Raw genomic sequence first — 18,857 nt, forward strand, 5'->3', positions numbered from 1 at the left:
AAATTTGGCAAAAACGTGGATAAACTGGTGACAATGTGGTGGTCAAAGGTCAAGGTCACTTTGACCTCAGAACACACATTTTGGACAAAAAAAAAAATCAAGAGTTCATTCACTTATTATAACAAAAATACTCTAAATACATTTGATTAAATTCACAGTCTTCACCACATATGTTGGATGAGACACAGACATGGATTTGAAGAGTTACCGGTTGAGGATGTAAGTCTAGTTGACCGTGCACTGGATCTTTTCAATGCAGCTGCCTATCACAGAATATGACTAAGGTGCATTCAGTGACATCTTAATGGCTGGACTCATTACTTCTTCTCCAGTGACAGCGTCTTGCCTGGAGCCTCCTCTCCTCTCCTTTCTCTCTGCTCTGCGACACTGAATAGCTGCCATATGGCAAACAGGACTGGTCCACTTAAAGAGAGGCAGGTGCCCGATATCAAGTCACACCATTATGCATCAACAAAACAATAACCAACTGTTTTGTCATTTCGATTATGGACATGGAAACAAGTTTAAACAATTTGTGGAATTAAACTTGCTTTTAAAAAACCTGACATTTCATTTCCTGGCAGATTTTATGGTGCAGTGACAATCACGAGGAAAATACAGAGGACAAGTGTTGTCATGACACACACGCACACAGACACACAGGGGGAGCAGCTATAGTGGCTGGCTGGCATGTAAGAGCTCCATCAGTTCCTCCCTGAGGGCAGACAGTGGCTTGCATTAGGACGCAGAGAGCCAGTGATTCACCTTCCCTCAGTCCACGCTGAGAGCATCCAGCCCTCTGCTGTCAGCTGGTTATTCCCCTGAACCAAGGTTAAGGAGCTGAGCAGTTTAAAGCTCAATTGCAACAGTGAGGGGGTTTTATTCATATGTTTATTCTGCAATAGATTCATTCATAAGCAGATATTTAGACACAGTATAGGAAGGATGCTGGTGACACTAACAGCAACATCAATGGCTCGGTAATGCCGCGTTCCTTTTGGAGCTCGGCACTCGGAATGACGTCACACCCAAACAATCAGAGTTATTCGTGTTCCAGTTGCACAGGAACAATGTTTACGTTATCCAGCTAGCCATCGTTAGCAGAACCAGTTCATAATAACACATCATGTGGCGTTTCACTCATTAGCAGGACTAATTTATTATCTCCACCAAGGAGGTCGTGTTTTTATCTCGAATGGGTGAGGGGAGAACCCATTGAATATCTTGATGTGGATCTGGATCAGTTTACTTTCTTTCTTTGACATAGTGAGATTGGGCCTTTTTCAACATTCTCACAGATTTTGCAGGGAGTCATTCATGGATCTTGAAGAGAAAATGTAACCATATCTCGGGGACTAAGTGGAATTTCGTGCAGCTTGGTTGAATTGAAGGGGATTGTTGTGTTCTACTGAGTGTTCTAGTTTACATTAAATTTATGGTGTGATTATTTACAACTCTGCTTTAAAAAAAAAATGTCTGGCTTGATTCTCCTGCTGTGATCTATGTGGTGCACAAATGGTAGATATGCATTGTTCAATACGAAATAATAATGATGATAATAATTAATAATAAGGATTTTTCCCAACTGCTTAACCACTTGTTAGCATCACCTTGTTATTTCTGAGCTATGCAGCACATGGAAGAAGCTTGATCCAAGGTAGTGTCCTAAGATAAAGTTTAAAAGATAAAGTTTATATTAGATTAAGTTGTTTTTCTCCAACATTTCCTTCATTAAGTTTTCTGTTTGTTTAGACCTTTTTCTTCAAGCATCAGATCCTATGTTTTCATTCTGACGATCCTGTATAATTGATACTGTGGCCGGAGAAACATCCAACAGAAAATCAAATAGACAAATAAATGAATGAAACATGTTGAAGGTGAGGACCTGGCCAAGTCTAAAGCGAAAGAGACCTTTTTAATCCTTATTCCAGTTATGAAAATGACGGCGCCCGCAGTGCAATATTTTGCCAAATCCCACCTGGGGGGTCTTTAGAGTGTTCACATCAAAAGAGGTGGGTCATGAATTATGTGGTCATGCTCTTAACGTGCTATTTACTCTGGTGTATAATTGTTTGAGAAGAAAGGGGCAGCAGGAAGGTGCCAGCGTTGCCCTCCCACTGCTTTAAATGGTTTTAATGGATTTCCTGGAGGTTGCACGGCTCCTTGCCAAACAGGGCACATTGTGAGCAATAAAAGCAATAGAGGAGGTGTTTTAGAGTAATCCCTGCTGACGAGGTCCTGCAGAAACAGAAAGTTTCTTTTCTTCATAGCTGAGCTCGTTGGCTTCTCTGGAGCTTTGGCTGGAAAACTGTGGTGGCGCAGGACACCTGACACCGGAGCATGAGGTGTCTCTTTGTTCCAGACTGGAGCTGGTTGTCAGACCTAAACAAAGATGGAGGAGATGGGGCCGCGGCCGCCGCTGCTCTGGTGGCAGCTGTTGTGCAGGTTTATAAGCAGACTAACTGTGACTTATTATCAAGAAACCTATTTCCAGATGTTTCTGCCACGCTGTTTTTTATTGGTCACAAAAGCCGAGTTTAATCACAAGCACGCCTTTTAAATCAGCACATTAAAAGAAGTGTGGGTTTTATTTTCAAAGGAAGTGTTACATACTAATTAACCACATTTCTCTATGAGCTTAACTTATATAGAGATTTGAACATAATATTTCAGTTTTTACACAAGGCAAAGCCAAAACACACTTTACTTGACAAAGGGGAAAAACTGCAACATGTGCCTCATGGTTTCCCAAATTTATATAACTCTAATAAAATAGAGAATAATATAACTTTTCTAAACTGCAGAAAAAAGGTGCACAAAACTTTAAGATGATGAAACTTCCGCCAATTTACTAATCAAAGTCTGTTCAGTGGTTTGAGGAGTGCTACTACACACGTAAATCTAGAATTGCGCCAATTACCACCTGTGAGTTCTGTCTCCTCGTGTCTGCCTGGGTTTTCTTCTCCTTGCTTAACGACACGAAGACTGAGTAAAGTTAATCTGAGACTCTCGCCCACTATCAGCCGAGATTGGCGTCAACTCTCCCCTGCGACCGTCAAGAGATACATGGTACATTACCAAAGTTGTGGCAAACATTACAAAATAAAAAGTTTTTCATTTATAGAGCTGTCACTGTCACTTTGTTTGATGCATTTTGTCCAACTCAAAAAGTTTAACAAGCCTCCATTCAGCCAGAAGGAAGTAACACAACCCTCCCTATTTTCTGAAACTCTGCCAGTAACTTTCATACAGTCCTTTAATTTCAACTTCCTTCGGTCTCATTAGGGAAAATTGAAATGAATCACTCTATAAGAAGAATGAAGAGTGTCACCTCTGCCGCCGGCTGCATGTGCATTAAATTAGCAGCATATTAAGTGAGTGGAGCCATTAAAAGCAAAGACACTTTTTTCACAGCGATTAGGCGGCTGAGTGGAGTCGCTACTTTCAGCCTTTTCTCCGTAAGTCGCCACCCTGCAAACAGTGAGAGGGAATGAGAAGCTGTCAGCAGAGTGAAATGAAGAACGGTCGGCCTCGTCCCCCTCACAGCGAGGAAGAGTAACTAACATCCAGGGGTGTGAATAATGAAATATTACACGTTATTACCTGTGGGACAAACCTCTGACAAGTTCAACAAGGAGACATGATTACTACCCTGCATGGTCTCTGTTGTTTCCCTCATCATTGTTTCTCTCACTTACACATTCATGCTGTGTTGTAATAATCTCTTCTTTAATCATGTTTTTTTGTCATATGAGGAATGAATGAAGGGAAATATCAGGACATTATTTAAGTCTCCTTGTGTCCTGTAATGACAAATCACAGTCCGTGGTGCAGAGTGAAGTTACAATACTTTGCGTTCATCCTACCTGGTTTATCGGCAGTGAAGATTTTATATTCAATGTTTTTCATATTGACTAAATTGATTTAACTTTTTCATACATTGCTTGTTGGTTATGTCAGAGGTGTGTGAAGCAATGACACAATCTTAAGACTCAAGTTCACAACTTTATAAAATAAAAGTTCTTTAATTCAGCCTGCTGTAACGCATTACTGCCACAAAACAAATGCAGTGCTTTTACTTTACGTGATTCTATGAATTTTGTTGCCATGACGGAAATCAACAACCTCGACTCCCAGGAATGTCTGTATCAGTCCGGTATGGTGAATAACTAAAAAATCTGCTGGGACAGATATCATTGACTTATCATCGACTTGAAACAGCATCAATTACATCATGTTTTCAGCCTGTTTACCCCTGAAACTCCAAATGTGTTTTGTGCACTCAAAAACTTTAACCACCCTTCTATTATTATTATTCAAGTTAGTAGGTAAATCAAGACTAATAATGTCTCTCTCTCTCTCTCTCTCTCTCTCTCTCTCTCTCTCTCTCTCTTCCAGGTGTGCTGAGCCTACCTGAGGGTCTGACTCTTCACAGGGACCAGCAGCAGCAGCAGCAGCAGCAGCAGCAGCAGCAGCAGCAGCGAGCAGGAAAGAGCGGGGACGGAAACGCCTATAGTCAGTCTGAGCTGCGTTCTGTTGAGCAGTGCTTACTGGCAACACGAGTGGGCAGCATCTCTGAACTCAGTGAGTCATCTGTGTGCGTCTCTGTTGTGTGTGTGTGTCTGTGTTTTTTCTTTTTTTAATAGACAGTGACGGAGAGACAGGACACGGGTGAGAGAGTAGGTTAGTGACATGCGGTAAATGGTCTGGACCGCTGGGAGATCTGGTACGGACCTAATCATCGGCTCGCCTCTGGGCGGAGACGTGACCATCATTGAACCCTCCCTCAATACACGCTGCGGTCAGTTTGACCTTGAGCAAGGCAATTATCAGCCAATTGTCTCAGTGAAGATGCTCAGTGGTCACCGACATCTCGAGAAATGCCCTGAGTGGAGGCTGTCATACTGCAGCAACCTACTAATGTCCACATATTTTTTACTTTTCGAGTTCAGGGAACTATCTTGGAAAAATGCATTCAAAGTCAGTGTGTGTATTAGTCTTCGGGTTTGGGTTCTGGAAAGCGAGTAGCTGTGGATTTTAGCTGAAATTGCTGACACCTGGTATTTTGGGACGATATTCAAGAGCTTTGAATTTGACTATTTTCATGCCAAAGAAACGCTCCATGCTCCATAACCAGAATTTTGTTCTTGGACTGGAACTCAGCATTGAAGCAGTATTGAAACCATCTGATACAATAGATGAAATTAGTCTGGTGTGTTAGAGGCTCTCGAGCAGGTACTCAACACTCAACACATGTTTGTTTTTTTGGAAACATCATAAGATACGACATGATAAGCTTTATTGATCCCATGCTGTGGAATACAAAATGAGGTAGACAAAAAAGAAAGTGATGAATACTGAATAGTATAATAAAAATAGCCAATGAAATCAAATGAAATTAGATTTGTGAAAATACAGAGATATGTAGTTAATATTCACTGGCCCTCGCTCCCAAAACACATGAACGTGCACATCCGACAACTGCTAGAAGTCGACTATCCGTGCAACCCTACCGTTAATGAGAGACTCTTAATTCTAAAGGTGTGAATGTGAGTGTGAATATTCTCTGTTGACCATGCGATACGCTGGCGACCCTTAAGAAAGGAGAAGCGTTATAGATAATCGCTGATAATCCTGCTTTGTATGTGTTTACAGTATTTAAATGAAGGTGACTCAGTGGCTGTTGTGCTGTCACTGTCAGCACTAATATAATAAACGAGAGCCACTGAATAGCTTATAAGTTAGTCCTCTTAAAGTTAATTGAATGTCTGTTCACTCACAATGCACTCATTGTTCAAAATATAATGGGCATCAGAATACTTTGTAAATGCATTTATGCAGTTTACAAAGTCATTTACATAGACTTTAGTAGTCATTTTATATTACAATAATAGGTTTTCTGCATAATCATTGTCTCCCTCTTGTTCCCACTCATAAATAAGATACAATACATCACAACCAAAGTTGGCAAAACAAACAAGTTTCTACCTCGTTTTCTATTTTTGCAGAAACTTTGATGACAAGCTTTTCATAAATCTGCTTCAATCTGAAAATCACTGAATACACAACAATAATCCAAACGTAACCCTAACCAGAAATAATCACAGAATCAGGATGCTCATTGGAGGCGAGGCACAGTTTGGTTTCTCTGCAGCTGATTCTAGGAAAACACATCTCAGAGCTGCAGCGTCCGCGGACAGAGACGAAAAGCAAATTCACTCACAAACACAAATTATCCCCTGATGTGTAGAACAATGTTTTAAAAAAATAGTCAAGTCGAATTGTAGGGGAAATGACTGCAGGGTCTGTTTCTGTTGTCATGGCATCGCTGTGTCAAGACAAGGCTGGGAAAATATTTTTCTATAGATCTAGTGTAAACATTTATCATCAGAATAAACACGGAGCCAGTTTTCTTCAGTGTGTGTTTTCTCAGGACCGAGGTGGGAGGGGTGGAGGGTGCAGCGCCGAGGCAATTCAGCCGCCATCCTCCGGGCCGTGTTGTATTGATGAGGCCAAGCAAGGACTCATTCCTTTGTGTTGACACTGCAAACAACAGACAGCGGAGGGGCCGATGGATAATAGCAGAGCTTAGTGCGACGGTATTGTTATCAGCTGTGGAGAAGAGGAATTCTGTAAATAACTATATGGGATCTGCAAACTGACACACGGCTCAAGCTGGGGGGAGAAATGAATAATTGAGAATAGCAGAATCACCAGCGGTGATTGCACTATCAGGCTGTCACAGAGTATATTTGAGAGAGAGCGAGATGGGAAACAAAAACAGAATAAAAGATGGGAATGTTGGGCAAAGAAGACGGACGAGAGTTTGATTTCTCTAAGATAAAGTTCATAGAATTACCACAAACCAGACAAGTTGCAGCAGCATCACATCCATGTCTGTCCACAATCATAACGAGGGAAGGAATTTAATAAAAGTAGTAAGTGTATGTTGTCTTAATTGGAAGTGACACGATGGAGCGACGATTAGCACTGACGCCTCACAGCAAGAAGGTCTTCACACCTCCTCTGTGGAGTTTGTTCTCCTCGTAGGTTTTCTCCAGGTTCTCCAGCTTCCTCCCACGAGACACCCAGACCGGGGTTAGGTGAATTGGAGACGTTGAATTAACCATGGCTGTGAATGTGAGCATGAATGATTGCTTGTCATTAGCTGTTTTCAGACATGAACTCCTTAGGATGTTGGGAGAGTTGGGTCCAGACTCTCTGGAGGTTGCCTTTCACACATTAACAAAGCAGTGGGAGATTCTCCACTCAGACGCGTTCACCCCGGAGCGTCAGGGTGAGGGGTGCAGAGGCAGGATGTGACGTATTAATCAACTCCTGGCTCTTATCACCAAAAGCTCCCTTGACATCATCTAACATAGGCTCATCTGGACATTCAGTTTTTAGTAGGGGGCTGGCAGCAGACCCTCCGGAGAAAGTCCAGATAATTAAACTCTGACATTTGTGTTCTCACATACAGCCCCTCCGGAGACTGCCTGAAAGCAGCCCTGCGATGCTCCGGCAACCTGAATTCTTAATTTATGTCCCAAACCTGTCACAGATTTTCTGTAAGGTCACCGTGACCTTGTCCTTTGACCTTTGAACTCCAAGCTCCAATCAGTTCATCCTGGAGTCCTGAACTGAATATTTGGGTCAAGTCTGAAGATATTTTTCGAGGTATTGCTGAGATATCACAATCAAAACAGAATGGGAGGGTGGACGAAGAGAGGGACAACCTTCCCTCCACAGCTGTCTCCAGCACAGAGGCATAGAAATGACACCGGCTGCTCAGACACAGTGAAATTTGCATCCTGTCAGGGACGCTCTTTTGCACTGGCATTTAGACTCCGTTTTCCAGGTTTGCCACTGATTTACCTCTTTGTATTTTCTCATTTTCTCCTCCGCCAAAATGCCAAATTAGCATATTGTACATACGGCAATTATTAGAATTGTTGGTGTGCATCATCGCTCAGTCATACCCAATAACAACCTGCTTCAACAATGTTACGCACAGTTGTGTGTATACCTCGATGTGTTACCGAACTGTGCTCGATTTCTATTCTTAGAAACACTGACGGATGAAGGACGCAAAATAGATGGAGGTTTTCTCTGTGTACAGAATATGAAAACTTATACAGCTGTTTACGATCTGCACAACAAAGTGAAACAAGCTCAAACGGCAGCAGTGTGCAGGCTGTGCAACCTGCAGTTGTGTCATCATGCAGGAGACAAAATTCTACACACAAGCATCTATTCGGCGGTGACGACCCACTGTGACGTCCCCAGTGCATTTTATCCAGCGCCATCTTGTTTTTTTTTAAACCAGAAGTAATCATATTTGGAGGAGCAGGGGGTGGAGCCTGACTGAGAGATCAAGGGCACTGCACGCCCACCTACACATGTGAACTGCACCCATTGGACGGTACTAGCTGTCAATCACACGGTATCCATGCTCCAATGCATACGATGCTTTATCATCTATTTGAGTCTAAATGGGACGACAAATTACAAAATGAACATCCGATCATATTGGATGACTTGCGATCGAGACCATAAATTCCTCAAGAAAATGATTACTGATCACATTTTTCATAGACTTCTGGATAAACTGATTTCTTTGGCCCTCTGACATTTGCGTTGACACATGCACCTCCTCCAGGAGAAACTACAGAGGATCTACAGAGTTCAGTGCATGTCTGAAAGCAGCATTAGTTTCTCTACTATACACATGCTCTGTCTCACTTCTTCTTCGTGACTGTTGCTCATCTCTTTGGGGGGGTTGTCTGCTCCCTGTCTGTTAGCTATTGTCTTTTCCTGGACTGTCTCCCTGTGTTTTTTGGACTGTGAGTAAAGATTCAGCCTTTTACTCCTCATCTCCTGTGTCATCTCGGCATTAGACTCCCATCACTCAGCCATTGTCACAATTAATCCTGATTAAAAACACTGGAAACATAATCATTCCTTATTATTGGACAAATTTAAATTCTAAAACCACATTTCCCCACAGAAAACAGACAGTTTGGAGCCGGTCGTGACCATTTCAAAGATCATGTGGGTTCATTTTCCTGTTTGCGTCCCATCTGATGCTTTGTCTTTCCTGTTGGACTCTCGACTGTTTGGCCATCCGCTCAGTTCTACATGTCAAACATCTGTTTGTTGTGGCAACTTCACTTTACAGATTTTAACTCCAATAACCATAACGTTTCCATGTATACGCAGAAAGCAGCAGAATATTATAGGAAATAAGAGTTTAGTTATTTTTAGTGGGAAGTTTTATCTTTAGCGATTGGCTCTGTGACAATGATTTTGGAGGGATTACATCATTAAACCCTGACGTTGGTTGGTATCACGACTTTGACAGACTGCAGGGACGATGTGTGCTTGTTCCTGAGTTGTATTATACGGTGTGAAGTCCTCCTGAAAGTTAAGAGATGTGATGATGAGGAAAGACGTTCTTAATGACAGCTTCACTCATTGCATCACAAAAGAATCTGGTTAAGTTGTTTTTTGACCTTTTCCTTTCTATCTCTTTCTCAGTGAGTCTTTTCACACTAGCTGCTCCATAATGATAATGTTTGTGCACTGCATGTTATCTGATATGGACGGACCTAGCAGGAGGAACAGCAGCATCTTGTGTGTGGATGGCCACGGGCGACCATTAAACGCAGTCATGACAGCGTAGCGGCGAATAATTGAAACACGGAAACTGTGATGATGGCAGCAGCTGCGCAGCGAGGACCCATCCTTCAAAACCCAAAGTAAAGCTGGTTACTGTGTATTTATTTCCCCGTAAACGCCTGAATATAATTTCCAAAGAGCCTCACTATTAAACACCCTTCACACACGCTGATGTAACAAGCTGTTGGCTGTTCTGTGCCAGGTACTGACCTTGAAGGTGCCACCCTGAAATCAAAGCAGCTCCCTGGATGGAAACTGACGTATTTGTGTGATTTTGCGATTTTAAAGCCTTGAAAACAAAGAGCGCATCGTCCCTCTGCTAACAGTTAGTCCCCGAGACATTGGCGGATATAGGATTTCCAGGGGCCAAAGTTAACACAGAGGGGCCAATTATATGTCCAACATCCATGCACTACTCCTGATTCAGTAAGGTGCACGTTTAAGTCATTCCTGGTTTACTGTTAGCTCTGTAGGATTTGAGCCAAGCCACACATCAGTGAACATAAATCGTGTATTAGCAAGTGACTAGTTAGCTGTGTTAGTTGTGTGTGTTCTCCACCTCTCTACCTCTCCACCTCTTCTTGTTAGCGTACAGAATTAATTACCCAGGATGTGGTGTATCGATTAAAGGTAATGAAAAGAATATTGACGTTTCAGCTTATCAAACCGCTCCACTTCCGCCTTCCGAGTTTTTTCTCTCTTAGCCGAAACAAACCCTCGCAGCTGGAGGTTAAGTTCGTCTTCTGCTGTTATTTCTGCGTAGACCTGCTGAACGAGCTGCACGGAAATCTCACTTCATATGTTAAGCTGCTGCTGCTTCACTGCCGTCGCTCTCTTTCACTGTGAGAAATAATCTTCCTCCTCAGCCGTGCCGTCCTGCTCTGCTCTGCAAACATAGGAAATGTCACAGGTCGGCATAATAAGACATGAGACCTGGCGGCTGCCGACCACCTCAGAGACCACGGTTACAAGATCATCTGTATTATTGATGGTACAATTAAGAGACAGTCACTGGAGGAGCGACAGGGAGCAACTGGAAGAGCTCTATCTCGGAGTTTGTGCACGAGGCGGTCATTCCTGTCATGATGTTTCCTGCACGTTGCATCAGGAGGCGACCCCTCTCTCTCAGCGCGGCACCAGTGTTCCCAGAGGACAGTGCAGGGATTGACTGTTTTATTGCCTCAGTGCTCTTCCCTCAGTCGGGCGTCCTTTTCACACTCATCTCTCACATATTGTCGAGGCTAAATGGAATGTTGGCAAGCGCCACACAGCCCAGTTTTGATGCTAAACAAATCTGTTGTCCGCTGTGTGTTCCCTGTTTTGTATAGGCAGATATATACTGCTCTGTTCTGTGCAGTGTTCGTCATTCAGACGGAGGAACCGAGAGCCATCACGCTCTAATGCTCTTTCACTGTGAATAGGGTCAAATTGACCAGAAACCGTATGACGCAAAGTGGACTTCGTTACATTTTGTCACGGTGCAGTGGGTGCAGAACACAGACGAAATGACGCCTCTCTGAAAGTGAAGCCAAAGCATCTCCATCGCCCCCTAGTGGCTGGCTGTACCATAGGTTATAAATCCTGCCTCCTCCATGTTAGCAGATGGGACATGGGCCATTATTTAGGTAGTTCTTATAAAACAGCTTTATGTTTATGTAAGTGTTAATTTTTCCCGGTAAGTTATTGGTTTTAATAAGGCATTTGATGCTATAAAAACAGGGTGAAACTTCATGATTGACGGCTGAGACTGACTCATGATTGGTCGAGCATGTGTATTGGCAGGACCTCAAGACAGCAGCTCCACACCAAGATCACTACTTTGCAAAACTTTGGAATATTTTAGGTTTTGTGCAACAGGATGAAGTGGAGATCTTTATCAGTGGGACCTCGCCACCAGGCCTCCATCCCCCCCGATCTGGCTCCAAATTAGGTCATTGGTGCAAGATGGCAGCGTTCGTATCTGGGATATTTTGGCTTCATTTCTGGACAGTGGGAGGATGGAGTGTGGACACGTCATCCATCTTTATTTACTGTCAATGTTGTAGCCAGGAAGGAGAAGCGAAAGAAATCTGACAGAACTCTGTGATTTGTGGCTTGGTCATGATGTTTTCTTGTGGATGAATTCAGGAAAACTGTCTGGTTTTGAAAGAGAACTTCTAATTCCTTCTCTTGATTTCCGATGAGCTGAATTTGCTGCGCTGAAAGACGATCTGTCTCGTCCCTTAAGAACTTTTTGAAAAAAAGGGGCTGAACTTACTTTCTTTTAAGTCCGAACTAGGAGAATATTTAAAAATGTTATTATAGCAGAGTCCTCTCCAGCTTTGATTTCTCAAGCCCAGCTGGATGACCTTAAAGTACTGGCAAATTATGCAGAGGGAGTAGTTTGGAGTAGCTAATGTTGATCCATAAATATTCATTCTTCACACCGTATAGTCCTGATCGTGCTTATTCTCACTGCTCTCCCCCTGTTCTCTCTGCGAGCTGCACAGTGAGGACTGGGGTGAACCCACCCTGTCTCTTCCCCGACTGTGCTTTGTGGAAACTCTCGATTTCCCCTGACAGAGTCGGCTCCAAGGGGGCTGGAAGAAATGAGGATGATTCCCCGATGTCTTTTTAAAGGCCGTGTGCTCAGAATAATCCTGTCGTTCCCTCGCCTCTGAATATGCCTTCCACTAAAATCCCCCTCCCTCTGCTCGTGTTCAGTTTCTGATTCCCTCTAATGTATGTGTGTTTTTGTGTACAGGTGACCTGGTGTCCCGAGCCATGCACCACCTACAGCCACTCTACATGAAGAATCACAACAATGGGACTCCAATCCACCAGAAGAGCAGTGTGATTCACTGGGCGCCCGAAGCCATCTACACACTGTGTTATTTCATGCACTGCCCTCAGATGGAGTGGGAGAACCCCAATGTGGAGCCGTCCAAGGTTACTTTGCAAACAGAGAGGTGAGACACAAACACAGTGATGAATTTAAAGAGGACGTCTGTACTCCTTTATAATAAACTACCACACGGATCCTAAAACAGATAAAATTAAAAGACAGAAATAGCAATGGAATGATCAGACTAACAGGTGTTGTCTGTGTATCCAAAGCCTGATTTGGTGCCATATAACTCCATGATGGTCCAAAAGCTCTTAAAAAAAACATCAAGGAGCCAAACTGTTGCACTGGATGATACGTTGCTTCTTTACCCTCAGCCTGGGCACTGTCATACATTTTGAGATAATTCTACAACAAAGTCCTGCTGCTGTAAATAGCGTATATTGCGCAAATAACATAAAATATGTATTAATCCGCAGTTTAAATATTAACTTATATCTGATGATTGTCACTAAAAACGACCTCCCCACTCTTTAGGGGATTACTAAAATATTGAGACACAGACTAATACATTGTTGTTTTTCATTATATCTCGTTCACGACAGACATATATAGAACAACTGGCCTTCACCCCTGTGGTTTGAACCAGGAACACTTACAACAAAACGCTTAAACCAAGAAATTATTTCGTGAACAGAATCTTATGGGACGACAATCATTGGAAGAAATGCTCTGATAAATCAAACGTCCTACATGTGGTGACTTTAAAGCAGCTTCAATCAGCATTTTTGTATGAACAGATCACGTCTGTGTGAAAGAGGTCTTTTCTAGTGATGAACCCACATCAAAGTTCTGGTTATTTCCCCTCTCGTCAGTGACTGTTTAGTTTTCAGTGAAAAAGGCTGTAAAGTTACTTAACCAGCACCAGATAGCAGACGGAGTTAGTGACTAGTTGGTGAACAAAGTGGAGCTACAGAGCCAAATATTTCCCTCATGAGGTGGTGGAGACCAAAACTGGAGCTAAAAGAGGTTAAAGATTGGCCTCACAGTCTTCAGGTGGACATGACTCCATTAAGAGGATTTGCTCCATATCAGCTCCTTTCTGCTTTACCCAAGAAGTAGCATAGACCTGTTACACATTTAAAAGATACTCGTGGACCGAAACAGACTTTGTGAAAACATTGGTGTCATTGGGAATTTATCACAGCCTCCGTAGAAGCTGAGAAGGTGATAGTCATCAAGACTGTGGCACAGCTTAAAGCCTGTGACAGAAATATACATCTCATGTTTTCACAAGTGGAACAAGAAGCAAGTAAGAGCAGAAAAGCAACAGAAACATCAGATAATGAGGTAACGTCGCACAATGTAGAGCGCAGTAATAGAAAACATTGTTCATGTGCTGTTTCCGGTAGAGAGGAAAAGATGCAGTTTCTAGATAAAAACAGCGTCATTGTAAAACAAGGTAAAGTCACAGAACCGTCTGGCACTGACTAATTCATCAGACCCCTGCACCTTGTAAAGTGGGACAGTAAAAATATTAAACCTTTAATGCTCACCAGGACAACAATAAAAGAAAACCATGGGACCACAATGTGAAAAAGTGGAAACTCCATTCGGTTATCCACAGCTCACTCTCACTCCTGCTGCATCTGTCTGGCTTTTCACCTCGGCGTATAACTTTATAGACACCAGATGTTTTCCTCTGGACGGAAAGCACAGTTTTATATAAGTGAATTGTCGACTCGCTGGCTACTTGAGCGAGGCCTGCGGGTGACCTGAGGAGCGGCAGGAAGGAGCGTGCACAGACATGTGCTCAGGCAGTATCGATAATTACTGCCACTGACGTAGTGGGACATTATCGGGCGGCAGCTGCAACTGCGTTGGTGACTTACAGGCTAATGACATAAGGATTAGACAATGTTTCCGTTGTATTAATTCCCTTGATCCTTCATCCTGTAGTTTTTGGACACTTAGTCAGAAAAGCACAGAACACTCCACACATGAGGCGACTTCTCTGCTGAGTTTATGAGCTGTTTCTCTCTTTTTTATTTCGTCTTTGTTTCACTGATCATATTCCACTGCGGCGTTTATACCTCGAGCTGTTCAGTATTTCCTACAGTTTTGGTAAAAACCCTTGTCAGCTTGCGGCAGAGGTGGGAAACAGTCCTGACAGTTGAGCCTGAGCAGTCCTCCTCCGGGGCTCCAGGCTTTATCGCCTGCAGTGGAGCGACTTATCAGCTAATGTGTGTCCCCGGTGTCCGACTCACGTCTGCTTTAGCTCTAATCACCGTTTGTAAAGAAAAATCCCATTTATCCATGTTTGTTTTAGTCATATTTAAGCACAGTACCAGAGCCAAAATTAGGCAGAGCCCTGAGACTGCAGCAAACTCTGTGTCAGGACTTTACTGGGATTCTTGAAGGGGGCGCACATGGAAACAGACCTTGAACTGCTCGTGACCTGGCGTTTCCTTTGGGCTTGTGAGGGAACGTATTGCCACTATACGTTCCCTGCCTCTTGATTAGGTGTTGTGCGTCTTTATTAAAGTCTGTGGAACCAATAACAGCGCTCGGCTACTTTGAAGTGAGTCAAATAAAAGGCTTTTTCTTTTCCTCCTGGATCAAACCATTAATAAAAGATCCTCCTATTAACTCGGAGTGATACTGATGGGTGATAGATTAACGGTGATTGACAGATGTGGGCCGAGGTTGTGTCAAAGGCAGAGCAAAGCATTAACACACCCTTTGTAAAGTGATGTATTGAACAGTGAATCCCGGAGGAGCGGATCAAGTCTCAGACAACACACACATGACCAGCATACGTTTTGTTTCTCCTCCAACATATTATTAATGCGAATCTGAATACAGGTTTGGAATAATAAAATAATAATTATAATTACATTAGCATATTTTACGCACAATAGTCAAATCATTTAGTTTGAAAATGAAAATTAAGCATTTTAATAAATCCCATATGCCTGCATGCAAATTAACACATGAGCAATGAATAATAAAAATCCTCCATAATGTGTTGCGATGTGTTATCATAAGGAATTAAATGTCTCATCATAATATATCTAACAATGAAAAGCAATTACGTCATTATGTTATTCATCTGGCATGAATAATACAAAGTCCTATGAAAATCACGCTGCTTTTTGTTTCCATACTGGACAGAGCGTCGGTGTGTTTTTGCATAATGTGTTTGTGGCAGCTCGTTGTGTAGTTTAAGTGACTAAAGTGCGTATTTATAGCCACAACATGCTTTCAGTACAGTAACGAAGGTCAAAATGTAGCATCATGCATATGTATCTTCATGCATATGGATTCCATGTGGCTGCGGTAAACACTGGAGGAGGAGGAGGAGGAGAGGAGGTGGGCAGGAGGAGAAGTTCTGTAATTCATCCACGGTGATTTCCTGCTTCTGTCTAAGCAAGAAAAGAAAAAAAACAGTCCACCTTTACTGTGGCAGACAGAAGCCCCCATCCATTACGTTCACAGATAGCACCTCGATGTTTATAAGACATTATAACGTCATGCGAAATAGATAGAAAGCAGAGGAAGTGCAACACATATTTATTTTAATTTAACCCAGAAGGTCCCAGTGAGATGCAATATCCCATCTGCCACTGAGTCCCGGTCGAGATGGGCAGCACATGAGATATATAAATAAAAACTGTTCAATTCAATTCAGTTTTATTTGTATTGGGCCAAGTCATAACAAACATTATCTCAAGGCACTTTGCACAGTCAGGTCAAGACCTTCAAATTCTAAACAGGGACAGATAATACACAAAAAGCAGAGTGAAGCACAGCGATCAGACTAAAGCACATAACAAACAGAAATATATGGGAATCGATGGCAGAAATGCAGAATGGAAAACACATGTTAAAAGCAAAAGTAGAGCTTGTTAAGCAATATGCTGATGATGTAAGTCGTCGGAGCCTGAGTGTGACTCTCTACAGCTTCAGGTCTGTAGAACAAAGTCAAGACGAGTAAAGTTTTTATTGCTCTGATCTGTGGTTTATCAAATGATCTTCCTCTCCGTTTAGCTTTCCCTCACATCAAAGTGTGTCTCTGTAATAGTCTGGATCCTCCAGTCGGAGTTCATCCTGTTCTCAAACATCTGCTGCGCTGGGAACGATCACTACAGTAACATATGCAAATTCTCTATTAGGTGGATTTTCCGTGGAAGTGCCTGAGCACACTAAGTACCCCAGTGTGATTTTACTTCACTGTGTGTACGTGTTTGTGTTGTGGAGAGAACATGTGCTTTCATCTCCCCCTACAGGCCCTTTCTGGTGCTGCCGCCTCTGATGGAGTGGGTGCGCGTGGCAGTGGTCCACACGGAACACAGACGCAGCTTCTCTGTGGACAGCGATGATGTCCGGCAGGCGGCCAGGCTGCTGCTGCCTGGAGTGGACTGTGAGCCCCGCCAACTCCGGTATGGCTGCATGAAGAAATCCCCCCCCCCCCATGCCTTTAAGCCGCAGAGCATGTGTGTGCGGTTCATCTGCACATACAAAACACCAGCAGGCATACAAGTGTACTCACATGCTAAACACTCATTGTCAGTAAAATGAGCAAGGGGAGATACGTGCATTTCTCAAAAACACGCATCCCCCCTCGCGGTCTAGAAAAATCAAGCTTGTCAGGTGTTTAGGGGAGATGTGGCGCATTGTAAACACTCCAAAGAGTTGACTCGCGCTGTGAATCACTTTGTGTGCTTTGCCCTTCAGAACGGATGACTGCTTCTGTGCCTCGAGGAAACTGGATGCTGCCTCCACTGAGGCAAAGTTCCTGCAGGACCTGGGCTTCCGTATGCTCAGCTGCGGACGCACGGACCTGGTGAAGCAGGCTGTCAACCTGCTCGGGCCGGATGGTATCAACAGCATGAGTGAGCAGGTTAGAGACACAGGCAACATGCCGCATTAAATAATGCATAGGCAGGCACATTTACACTAGCACACATCGATACGGATACAAACACACTCGTGCACAGCCTGTGGAGAAAGTTTCATTTGCTTTGTTAAACTGTGGCTCCTTCACCTGTGAGCACCGTGCAGATCATACATATTCAGACTTGTTTTTTTTGTTCTGCAGCTCGGAGCTCTGCATTATATCGTGACTATCTCCTCCAGCGCAGTAAATCGTCAGGGGAAAACTACAAGTGAAACTGAAATGATTTTCCATGGGAAAATTAACTTTTAGTTTGGGCTGATCAAAGCAGAAAGTCTCGTACGGTGTGTTTCTCTCACAGAGCCTCAGCCGGCGCCCTTTACGGCCTCAGAGGAAATATTGACTTATATCTTGTCCTTTAAAACTTTGATCAATAGCAGATTATTACTCTCATCACACTCGAGGTCCTGGGAGTCCAAGTGTCAATTATAACAAGTTTAGAGCCGAGCAAAAGTTAAGCCAACTTTATTCTCAAAAACTATAGACACGGAGGTCAACTTATACACAAATGACTGAGAAGGTACATGTTTTATTGCCTTTGGTGCAAAATGAAGGAGTTTATGTTCTTCTGCAACGATCCTGTTCTCTGTGTCTGTGTCATTCTGAAGGGGATGACCCCGCTGATGTACGCTTGTGTCCGTGGAGACGAGGCCATGGTGCAGATGCTGCTGGATGCAGGGGCCGATATTAACAGCGAGGTCGGTGAAAAAATAAAGTTTTTACTGCAACATTCTTGTGTCGACACTCTGGGAGATCAATGTCAAATAAAGGAAGAACAATTGTTATGTAAAAACCACATGCACCAGAATGTCTGCATTGCCTTTACCAGAAACCAGAATAGAAATATCTGTTTCTCATCATGACATTGATCGACCCTGTGATCGTCACATGCAATTTTACTGGGAGACATCTGATTTGTGCAATATGTCAAAGAGAGAGGGGGGGGTTAGGACAGATGAGAAGTGTTGACAGGACTTTGCAGCCTTCAGTTTGTACAGCGTTATATATGAAACGTCTCAAAAGGATAGAAAGATGTATCAGTGTGTGTTAGTATTTGTATTGTTAAACTGGAGAAAGCCAAACACTGTCGCTCATCCCCCCTGTTTGTTCTCTCCCATGTGTCCCGTTGGTAAATGTAAAAGACCTAAAGATCATGAGGCCCCGACACCTGCCTCACGACTCAGAGGTCTGTGGCTGAGTCGATTTTGTTTAACCACTCACGGAAAAAAAGAGAAAGTGATAACGATCGGTTGGCTGAAAAACAAACAGAATCCCTCATAGATTCTGCAGAGAATCCGGCTGGCTTCCTTCCACTGAGCTCAGCTGAGGTTGGTCAGTTGAGGCCTCGTGATCCCGGTCCTCGTTAGTCAACCTCAGCCACAACACGTCCCATCAGCC

General features: G+C 43.2%; 1 protein-coding gene across 2 annotated transcripts in view; it reads left to right on the plus strand.

The window, feature by feature from the left end:
• Positions 1-18,857, plus strand: part of btbd11b (BTB (POZ) domain containing 11b) — a 71,158-nt gene that overhangs the window by 42,250 nt on the left and 10,051 nt on the right. For both annotated transcript variants that reach the window (XM_035156230.2, XM_035156231.2), the window contains exons 2-6: positions 4,399-4,584; positions 12,422-12,626; positions 16,792-16,944; positions 17,240-17,405; positions 18,068-18,157. In XM_035156230.2, the coding sequence (XP_035012121.1) occupies positions 4,399-4,584; positions 12,422-12,626; positions 16,792-16,944; positions 17,240-17,405; positions 18,068-18,157 (800 nt within the window). The remainder of the gene's footprint in view (positions 1-4,398; positions 4,585-12,421; positions 12,627-16,791; positions 16,945-17,239; positions 17,406-18,067; positions 18,158-18,857) is intronic.

The sequence above is a fragment of the Hippoglossus stenolepis genome, chromosome 5, assembly GCF_022539355.2.
Source record: "Hippoglossus stenolepis isolate QCI-W04-F060 chromosome 5, HSTE1.2, whole genome shotgun sequence".
Taxonomy (NCBI): Eukaryota; Metazoa; Chordata; class Actinopteri; order Pleuronectiformes; family Pleuronectidae; genus Hippoglossus; species Hippoglossus stenolepis.